General features: G+C 46.3%; 1 protein-coding gene across 3 annotated transcripts in view; it reads right to left on the bottom strand.

Moving 5' to 3' along the window:
• DMXL2 (Dmx like 2) overlaps nucleotides 1-11,347 on the bottom strand; it is a 156,388-nt gene that overhangs the window by 34,060 nt on the left and 110,981 nt on the right. For all 3 annotated transcript variants that reach the window (XM_070422857.1, XM_070422866.1, XM_070422876.1), the window contains exon 23: nucleotides 8,673-8,937. In XM_070422857.1, the coding sequence (XP_070278958.1) occupies nucleotides 8,673-8,937 (265 nt within the window). The remainder of the gene's footprint in view (nucleotides 1-8,672; nucleotides 8,938-11,347) is intronic.

Below are 11,347 nucleotides of genomic sequence, written 5' to 3'. Positions count from 1 at the left end.
TCAACCACACTGAGAGGAACTATAAGGTGACTTTAAAACAAGTAATTTAACTATACATCCTTAGTAGTACATATCGTAAAAACAAAACAAAAAACTGGAAAAAAAAGAAAAAGTTTTAACTGTTCTCAGTAATGTTATTATGAAAAATATTTACATCATCATTCTGAAACTATAACATGCATATTAAGTAGCAGATAATTATATTAATGCCATGAGAATCCAAGCTTTTCATTATAGGACACAAATTTTAAATCCAAAGAGAAAAAACACTATAATCCATATTTCAATTTGAAATTTCAGTATGAACTCATGAATTCTTAGGGAAAATAAATTCCTAACTCCATTCATTGAAATGGCCTAGAAATTATGACCAAACCAATAGCAATGAGAACACCTGTGCCCAGGCTGTGGTCTCTCCATATAATTTCATACTGAAAGGAACCAGAATTCTTTGGAGCAATGGCCATTTCCATGTTTAGGGCAGGAAATACACAAAATGAGCCTTAAATATCTTGCCAAACTAGAAAGCAAACAAACTATCAAGGAATAATATCAAAAAGATTCAAAATTTGAAAAGTCTTGCATTGATTCCAGATGAATAAACTAAACATTGATAATAACAAACTGCAATGGATTAAAACACAAGTCTATCTAAATCTGTGAGTTCAAAAATAACCTTTAAAAATATAAAATCTAATTGGTCAACTTTGTAAAATGCTAGGGAACCAAGCTATTATTTTGAAAACTGATAAAAAGAATCAAACATTTATGTTCCCATAACTATACATACTACTGGGCTTCAGAGTAATCAAACAGTTGCTAAGGGATACTGTACTCTAGACAAGTATTCTAGCTCATAAAAGAAGGATAAAACCACATTATTAGAACATCATCATTTTACAACCACTAATGAAATAAAAAGGAAAAAAGCCAGCCCCGGTGGGGTGGCTCAGTTGTTTAGAGCGTTGTCCCTATACACCATGCTTGCGGGTTCAATCTCCAGTCAGGGCACATACAAGAAGCAACCAATGAGTGCACAAATAAGAGGAACAATAAATCGACGCTTATCTCTCTCTTTCTCTCTCCTTCTCCCTCTTTCCCCTCTTCCCTTCCCCCCGCCTCTCTCTAAAAAACAAACAAACAAACAAAAAAACAACCAACAAAACAAACCCAATAAATATATTTTTTTTCATCTAGGCAGTGATCATTGATGGCTGTTAATAACACAAAAAGCAAAACAAGCTAACTTCACAAGTCCCCTGATGGACACCACCTATGAAATATTTCCACCAAAACATCTGATAAAAGCCTCTGAAATCTTAACTGCCAATTTCTAGGAAACAGAACACAAGAAAAAGAACCATGTTAAATGACACAACAAGGACACAATCAGCAAAATCCAAAGTAAAAGAAAGTATCTGACTTCTTAAACAAATAAATTGCAAGGGAAAAAAGAAAGAAGGAAAAACTATTGACTAAAGTAAACATAACCAATCAAATATACAGGCCTCTTGATTCAAACAAACTGTACAACACCCTAGCTGATTTGGCTCAATGGATAGCGCATTGGGTTTGATTCTGGTCAAGGCACATGCCTGGGTTGCAGGCTCGATTCCCAGTAAGGGGGCATATAGGAGCAGCCGATCATGATTCTCTCTCATCATTGATGTTTCCATCTCTCTCCCTCTCCCTACCTCTCTGAAATCAATAAAAATATATATATTTTAATAATCAACTGTATAACATTTTATGAGATCACTAGGGAAATGTGAACATTGTACTTGATGATATAAATAGAATTTCTTTACAATAGTATATGTTCTCTTAAGAATCCTTGTTTTTTATAGTTACATGCTGAAATATTTACAGATGAATTAAGTTGATAACTATTGAAGCTGGGTGATGAATTCACAGATTTTCATTATGTTATTCACTCTTTTATATATATCTGAAATTTTCCATAATAAGTTTTTAAAAACTAACCTGGAAAACATTAAGAAATAAGTTGAGCCTTTCTTCTATAAAAAATTACCCAGTAATATTAAGAAACTAGACACTCTTATAAATATCTGAAACTTTCCACAATAAGTTTTTAAAAACTTACCTAGAAAACATTAAAAAATAAGTTGAGCCTTTCTTCTATAAAAAATTACCCAGTAATATTAAAAAACTAGAGGCCTGGTGCATGAATTTGTGCATGGGTGGGGTCCCTCAGCCTAACCTGTGATTGGGGCTGATGGGGGCCAGACGGCTGCGGGGAGAGACTGTGGGAGGTTGGCCGGCCTCAGGAGGTTGGCTGTGAGAGTGCACTGACTACCCGGCCAGCCAGGGAAAGGGACTGTGGGAGGTTGGCCAGCCAGCCCGATCAGGGGGAGGGACCACGGGAGGTTGGCCGGCTGCAGGAGATTGGCTGTAGGAGCGCACTGACCATCAGGGTCCAACTCCTGCGCTGAGTGTCGGCCCCCTGGTGGTCAGTGCATCATCATAGTGACCAGTTGATTGGTCACTTAGGCTTTTATATATATACTAGGGGCCCAGTGCACAAATTCATGCACCTTGAAAAGAACTATGGGCCCTGAGGCTGCAGTAGGCATAGGGGTGGGTCTTGGCCCATCCTCCATGCCCCCACCTGGCCCTTCAGTAGCAGCCTGCCAGTCACCTGTCTGCCAGCAGCCCTGTTCCTGCCACCGCCGTTCCCATGCGCTGACGGCACTGCCCGACTCACACCCGCTGAAGGCACAAAGCGATTGGGGCCAGTGCTAGCAGCGAGTGCGAGCAGGGCCAGTGCTGTCAGCAAGTGTGAGTGGCAGCTGCTGCCACTGCCCCGATCCCCACTTAGGAGCAGGCAGGGGTGATCAGGGCCGGCAGCTGCTGCTCACACCCGCTGATGGTGCCGAACGATCGGGACCAGCACCGGGCACCGGCAGTGGGTGCAAGCGGCGACTCCGGTGCTGGCTGCGGGTGTGAGCGGGGCTGGCACTGGCAGTGGGTGCGAGAGGTGGCTGCTGGCCCTGATCTCCACTCAGGAACAGGGGGAGGTGGAAAAGCCCTGAGGGGCGATTGGGGCAGGCAACTGCCGCTTGCACCCACTGACGGTTCCGAGCAATCGGGGCCGGCACCAGGCACCGGCAGTGGGTGCGAGCAGGGCTGGCGCCAGCAGCAGGTGCAAGCACTAGGCAGGAGCAAAGAATTTTCAGTAACCATCAGAGGCTTGCCCTGATGACAGCGACCAGTGCCCACCTTGATCTGGTGCCCCTGCTCACCTGCTCACATCCTGCTGCGGTCAACGCCCACCATGTTCCGCGCACGCACCCTGGTGGTCAGTGCACATCATAGCGACTAGTTGTTCGGTTGTTCTGCTGTTTAGTCTATTTGCATATTAGCCTTTTATTATATAGGATATTATATAGGATAGACTAGAGGCCCGATGCACAAAATTCAAGTATGGGATAGGGGGTCCCTCAGCCCAGCCTGCACCCTCTCACAATCCGGGACCCCTTGGGGGATGTCCGACTGCAGGATTGGCCTAAACTGTCAGTCGGACATCCCTCTTGCAATCTGGGACCACTGACTCCTAATCACTTGCCTGCCTGCCTACCTGATCGCCCCTAACCACTCTGCCTGCCTGCCTAATCGCCCCTAACCACTCGCCTGCCTGCCTGCCTCATCGCCCCTAACCACTCGCCTGCCTGCTTGATCATCCCTAATCACTTCTGCCTCAGTCCCCACCTCAGCAGCTTCGTCCAGAAGGACATCCGAAATGACATCCAGAGGTCGTTCAGCTGTCCAGTCTAATTAGGATATTATGCTTTTATTATTAGAAATTACTGGGGCACGTAAAAACTCTCTACTCTTAATCCCAAAAGAAATGTGATCAGCATTTCTTGTGATTTGTTCCAGGAAACAACAACAAAAGAAGGAGACCAGACACTGTGTCAGCACACACTTGTGTGTGTATGATACATATTTGTAAAATGCATGAAGAACCACACTGTTCCGCTACTTACTTTTTTCACTTAATAATACAGCACATATTAACATATCAATTTATTTATATCATTTTTTAAAAGCCATAATTATTTTTTAATATATCTTTATTGATTTCAGAGAGGAAGAAAGAGGGAGAGAAACATCAATGATGAGAGAGAATCATTGATCAGCTGCCTCCTGCACACCCCAAATGGGGATCAAGCCTGCAATCTGGACATGTGCCCTGACCAGGAATTTAATCGTGGAGTCTTGGTTCATAGGTCAACGCTCAACCACTGAGCCAAGCCAGCCAGGCTCAATTACCTCATTTAAAAATATATGTTTATTGATTAATTTTGGAGAAAGAGCGGAAGGGAGAGACAGACAGACAGACAGAAATATCGACTTGTTGTTCCACTTATTGATGCATTCTTTGGTTGATTCTTGTATGTGCCCTCACCAGGGATGGAACCAGAAACCTTGGCATATCTAAACAATGTTCTAACCAACTGAGTTACCCAGCCAGGGCCAATTTACCGCATTTTTAATGGCATTGTTTCTATACTTATGAATATACTAGAGGCCCAGTGCACAAAAATTTGTGCACTGCGGGGGGGGGGGGGGAGGTCCCTCAGCCCGGCCTGTGCCCTCTCACAGTCTGGGACCCCTCAGGGGATGACCACCTGTCTTAGGCCCGCTCCCCGGGAGATCGGGCCTAAGCTGGCAGTCAGACATCCCTCTGGCAGCCCGGGAGCCCTCAGGGGATGTCCACTTGCCAGCAGGGAGCAGGCCTAAGCTGCAGTCGGACATCCTTAGCGCTGCTGAGGAGGCGGGAGAGGCTCCCACCACCACTGCTGTACTGGCACCTGTCAGCCTGGCTTGTGGCTGAGCAGAGTTCCCCCTGTGGGAATGCACTGACTACCAGGGGGCAGCTCCTGCATTGAGCGTCTGCCCCCTGGTGGTCAGTGTGTGTCATAGTGACCAGTCATTCCTAGTCGTTCTGCTGTTAGGGTCAATTTGCATATTACCCTTTTATTATATAGGATAGAGGCCTGGTGCATGGGTGGGGGCCAGCTAGTTTGCCCTGAAGGGTGTTCCGGATCAGGGTGGGGTCCCGCTGGGGTGCCTGGCCAACCTGTGTGAGGGGCTGAGGGCCATTTTCAGGCTGGCCACACCCCCTTCAGGGAGGGGGGTCCTGATGGGGTGCCTGGCCAGCCTGGGTGAGTGGCTGATGGCTGTTTGCAGGTTGGCCACAGCCCCTTCAGGGTGGGGGTCCCTGCTGGGGTGCCTGGTCAGACTGGGTGAGGGGCTGAGGGCCATTTTCAGGCTGGCCACACCCCCTTCCGGGTAGGGGGTCCTGCTGGGGTGCCTGGCCAGACTGGGTGAGGGGCTGATGGCTGTTTTCAGGCTGGCCAAGCCCCCCAGCGGGGACCCTCACCCCATGAGGGTGTGGCCTGCCTGGGTGAGTGGCTGATGGCTGTTTGCAAGTGGGTCAAGCCCCTCAGTGGGGACCCTCACCCCATGAGGGTGTGGCCAGCCTGGGTGAGTGGCTGATGGCTGTTTGCAGGCTGGCTACGGCCTCCAGCCACCCAAGCTCCCAGTGGAGACTGGCTGGAACCAGGTATCTTGCCGGAAGCCGGTCCATCCTTGCTGCTTGACACAGTCGCTGCAGGAAAGAAACATCTGCACAGCATATGTTTCAAGGGACCTGGCATATATAGCATATTGTTCTTAATATGTTTGCTCTCCATAGCGCCATGTGTTTTAACCAAGGTCACCTCTCCGAGAAAGGTTGTTTCCCCAGGTGGGAATTTTTCCCTGAGGTTAGGGAGGAGATACAACCCCTTAATTAAGTGCCAGGTGGGTAGTTAAGCTACATAATCTTTACTCCCTGGAATGGAGATAAGAAACGCCCTAACCTTTGTAATAGAAATTGACAGGATTAAAATGGGCTGGTATAAATACACATGTAACAAGACAATAAACATCAGATCCTCATCAGATCCTCATCAGTTCCTAACCAGAACTCCGACCAGAACTTTGGCTGGAGATCCTGGCTAGAGGTCCTGACTAGGCTGCTGATCAACTGAAGGCTGTCTTCGTGTCATTCCTTCTTCGCCGACTCCGTCCACACCTTTGGGGATCCCTGGACCTGAAGAACCTAGAGACAGAACCTAGACACAGAACCTAGAGACAGAACCTATCAAGAGAACATGGCAAAAGATCCTGGACAGAACCTGGCTACAGAACTTGCCTGGGGAACCTAGACAGAACTTGGCTGGAAAACCTAGCAAGAAAACATGGCAAGAGAACCTGACTAGAACCTGGCGAGAGAACCTGACTGGAGATCCGGGCTAGAATCTGGCCGGAGAACCTAGCGAGAGAACATGGACACAGAACCTGGCTGGAGAACCTGAACAGAACCTGACTACAGAACTTGGCAAGAGAACCTAGAGCCAGAACTTCGCTGGAGATCCTGGCTAGGCTGCTGATCAACTGAACACTGTCTCCGTGTCATTCCTTCTTTGCCGACTCCATCCACACCTTTGGGGACCCCTGGACCTGCTGGGGCTGGACCCCAGCAGTATCTGGGATTTATTTATCTTCTATAATTGAAACTTTGTTCCCTTGAGTGGAGGCAAAAGCCGGCCAGGGCAGGCGGGAAGCTTGGCTTCCTCCATTGCCGGGGCAACCAAGACTCCTGCTTGCTCCAGCTCCGTGGCTGCCATCCGCCATCTTGGTTGGGTTAATTTGCATATAGTTGCTCTGATTGGCTGGTGGGCATGGCTTGGGACATAGCAGAGGTGCAGTCAATTTGCATGTTTCTCTTTTATTAGATTAGATTATAATTTATTTAACTATCCTGTTGATGAATACTTAGAAGGTTCCATTTTTAAATTATTGCAGACAATCTGATAAATACCCTCCAGATTCTTAAAAAATCTATATTATTCAGGATAAATAAGATTAAAGAAAGTTTAGCACATAAGAATAGTTTTTTAAGGCCTAAGCACTAAACCAATATGTATAACAGCCAAAATCTCTTCTATAATAAAAAAGAAAAAGAAAAAGAAAACTAGCTGTGTAATTAAATGGAAAGAGGTGTATAATGATTCAGTTCAATGGATATGAAATTAGAGTAGCATGGTAATCCTATTTTATAAACTTCAACCTGCAAGACTGAAAATGTGTGTGAAGTCTTCTTAGTAGTACTCATAACAAAATGATAGGCTCAATTACAAACAGTAAGTGACTAATCCTTTAGCACACAAGAAATTTTGATAATTTCTCAATGTTGAAAAGTAAATCTGGTAATGATGAGTTTTCTGTTATTGGTTTTTTTTTTGTTTTTGTTTTTAATATTTTAATAATTTTTATTTCTTAAAGTATTACAAAGAGTATTATATATGTCTCCTTTTTCCCCCCCTTGACATTCCCCCGGCCCTTACCCCCCACCCCCTCCGCCCCGTGTCTTGTGTCCATTGGTTAATCTTATATGCATGCATATAAGTCCTTCAGTTGGTCTCTTAATCCCCCCCCCCCAACCCTCCCCAGGCTTCCCACTGTAGTTTAACATTCTGTTCAATGTTGCTCTGCTTCTGTATCTACCCCTGTTCATCAGTCCATACTGGTCCCCTTTATTTGTCCCAACCTCACTGGAGTAGTCTCAACCTCACCAGGGCCGTCAGAGCCTCACCAGGGCCGTTTCAACCTCACCGGGGCCGTCCCTACCTCACGGGGGCCGTTTCAACCTCACCGGGGTCGTCCCTACCACACCGGGGCTGTTTCAACCTGACCGGGGTTGTCCCTACCACACCGGGGCCGTTTCGACCTGACCGGGGCCGTCCCTACCTCACGGGGGCCGTTTCAACCTCACCGGGGTCGTCCCTACCACACCGGGGCCGTTTCAACCTGACCGGGGTTGTCCCTACCACACCGGGGCCGTTTTGACCTGACCGGGGTCGTCCCTACCTCACGGGGGCCGTTTCAACCTCACCGGGGTCGTCCCTACCTCACGGGGGCCGTTTCAACCTCACCGGGGTTGTCCCTACCACACCGGGGCTGTTTCAACCTGACCGGGGTTGTCCCTACCACACCGGGGCCGTTTCAACCTGACTGGGGTCGTCCCTACCTCACGGGGGCCGTTTCAACCTCACCGGGGTCGTCCCTACCTCACGGGGGCCGTTTCAACCTCACCGGGGTTGTCCCTACCACACCGGGGCTGTTTCAACCTGACCGAGGTTGTCCCTACCACACCGGGGCCGTTTCGACCTGACCGGGGTCGTCCCTACCTCACGGGGGCTGTTTCTACCTCACCGGGGTCGTCCCTACCACACTGGGGCCGTTTCGACCTGACTGGGGTCGTCCCTACCTCACGGGGGCTGTTTCAACCTCACTGGGGTCGTCCCTACCACACCTGGGCCGTTTCGACCTGACCGGGGTCGTCCCTACCTCATGGGGGCCGTTTCAACCTCACCGGGGCCATCCCGACCTCACTGGGGCCATCCCAGCCTTACCGGGGAAACAGGAAGTTTGGCCCTCTGTCCCCTGCCGGCGGCTCCCCACCAGACAAAATCTCCAGGCGTTCCTGGTGGTTGAACATCCAGCACTCCTGCCCTCCAGGTTTTGTTTTTATCTAAGTGAATATTAGCTCAAAAACTGTCTTCTTTTAAAAAGAAAAAGAAACTTAGAAAATATCCTACCTTGATGATGATCATCCTCTTTTGGTGTTTGTTCCAATAACGTGTCCAAGGCTCGGGTATAATCTTTCATTACCCAATAGGCAAGACTACGCAGGAAAGGATCAGGATGTAATCTTTTGCAATCGAATCCTGAGCCATCCTTTTGGCAACCCAAAACCTTCTGATTTAGGATAGATATGTAAGTGGATGAAGTTTCAAATTCAGATTCATATAAACGGGCAATAACCATGGCCAGCTGAATATCTTCCATTTTTTCAAGACACACCTGTAAATTTTAACATTAAGAAATATTTATTTAATGATAATTATTTAGATATAAAATATCCCAACAATATCCTTAAGTTATTTACCACTTATATTTCACAGTGGAAGGAGGGAGACCTGAGGTTGAAGGGCAGCTAAATGATTGCCTGATAGAAGATTAAAGTATAGCAAGAAGAGTAAGTAATCTGAACTTAGTGGCTTCCAGCCTAAAAAAAAAAAAAACAACTTATAAAATAAGCATAAAACAGCCCTAGCCAGTTGCTCAGTGTTTAGAGCATTGACCTGCGGACTGATGGGTTACAGGTTCGACTCCGGTCAAGGGCATATACCTTGGTTGTAGGCTCAATCCCCAGCACCAGTTGGGACGCATATGGGAGACAACTAATCAATATGTCTCTCTCACATCTATGTTGCCCTCTCCCTGTCTCTCCCTGCTCCTTTCCACTCTCTATAAAAATCAATGGGAAAAAACATCCTCAGGTGAGGATTAACAAACAAATAACACACACAAAAAGCATAAAACAAAGTATATCAATATCACCTCAGACTTGGATCAATTTAAATTAGTAACGTTCATTTTTAAATTAAATGCCTATTATGGCATTTGGATTTATACACAGCAGTTCCTCTTAATTTCCAAATGTATTTCCATCCTATATTATAAAAGCCTAGTCTAATATGCTAAGTGTCCAGTCATCTGGTCGGCTGTTCAACCAATCAAAGTGTAATATGCTAATAACATGCTAAGGCCGCTCAACCGCTTGCTATGACATGCACTGACCACCAGGTGGCAGACGCTCCAACCGGTAGGTTAGCTTGCTGCTGGGGTCCAGCCGATCGGGACTGAGCAAGACAGGCCAGACACACCCTGGCACCCTCCCATGATCCCTCCCTGGCTGGCCAACCTCCTGTGTCCTTCCCTGACCCTGATCATGCACTGGTGGGATCCCTCGGCCTGGCCTGAGCCCTCTTGCAATCCAGGACCCCTCGGGGGATGTCAGAGAGCAGGTTTTAGCCTGACAGCAGAACTGACTGCTATGACATGCACTGATCACCAGGGGGCAGATGCTCAACTCAGGAGCTGTCCCCTTGTGGTCACTGCGCTCCCACAGGGGGAGCACCACTCAGCCAGAAGCCGGGATCACAGCTGGCAAGCACAGTGGCAGTGGTGGGTGCAGAGCTCCCGCACTGCGAGAGGGCACAGGCTGGGCTGAGGAACACCCCCGCCCCCGAGTGCACAAATTTCGTGCATCGGGCCTCTAATATAAACATAATTTTTACTATTTTAAAAGAACCTTCTATTCATATAGCAAATAATGCATGAAATGAAGCCACATATCCTATCTTACTCTCTCTGATTTTATTTATATACTAATGTAACAACACATCTTGAGATTTTGAGGTCATTCAGACAATATGAGTCAATCAACATGTCTCTTCTTTACCAGAGTATCTTTTAGGCTAAACTTTCCATTAAAAATTATAAACATTTAAGCATATTTTTTCTTTTTGTCTTTTAAATAATTCTTTATTGTAAGCATATTTTTTCCATTGATTTTTTTAGAGTGGACAGGAGGAAGGTGGGGGGAGGGGAGAGAAAGGTGGGGAAGAGGGAGAAAGAGAGAGGAGAGGGGGAAGAAAGAAAGAAACATCAATGTGAGAGAGATAACTGGTTGCCTTCTGCATGTGTCCCAACAAAGGCTGGGATCAAACCCAGATATGTGCCCTTCACCAGGAATCAAACCTGAGACCCTTTGGTGTTTGGGCTGACACTCTAACCACTTAATAACACTGGCCAGGGCTAAATGTTTATTTTTAAAAAATCATACCCTGAGATAAGTTTGAAAATATGACTAATTCTAATTGTGAAGTACTTTCACTTTGTTGGATATTTCCAATTTCTTCTATCATGTATTATATCCAGTTCTATTTTTCCTTCACCCATTTGGATTGTTCATAACAATAGTAAGTACCCTAAGAGGAAGATATCATAAATAAACAGGAACATCTGTAATTACTCTCTTAACCAGTTGCCAGGGTTCTATATATAAAAAAATGCAAAGTTTGCCCAGCTGGCGTGGCTCAGTGGTTGAGCATCGACCTATGAGCCAGAAGGTTATAGTTCGATTTCCGGTCAGGGCACATTCCCAGGTTGCAGGCTCGATCCTCAGTGTGGGGCATGCAGGAGGCAGCAGATCAATGCTTTTCTCTCATCATTGATGTTTCTCTCTCTCTCCCTCTCTGAAATTAATACATATTTTTAAAGCAAAGTTTTACCTATTCTCATTCCTTTTCCAATATCTAGAACAATTACATTACAAAACAGTACAAATTTCAATTTTGGTTCCATACCTATGACTTACATTTAGAAGAAAAAGAACTTAAACGTATCTGCCTTTCTACACTAGATA

Source organism: Myotis yumanensis, unplaced genomic scaffold (genome assembly GCF_028538775.1).
Source record: "Myotis yumanensis isolate MYYU_CA2020_CCGP unplaced genomic scaffold, mMyoYum1.0.hap1 SCAF_1, whole genome shotgun sequence".
Taxonomy (NCBI): domain Eukaryota; kingdom Metazoa; phylum Chordata; class Mammalia; order Chiroptera; family Vespertilionidae; genus Myotis; species Myotis yumanensis.
This window is presented reverse-complemented; position numbering and strand designations above follow the sequence as displayed.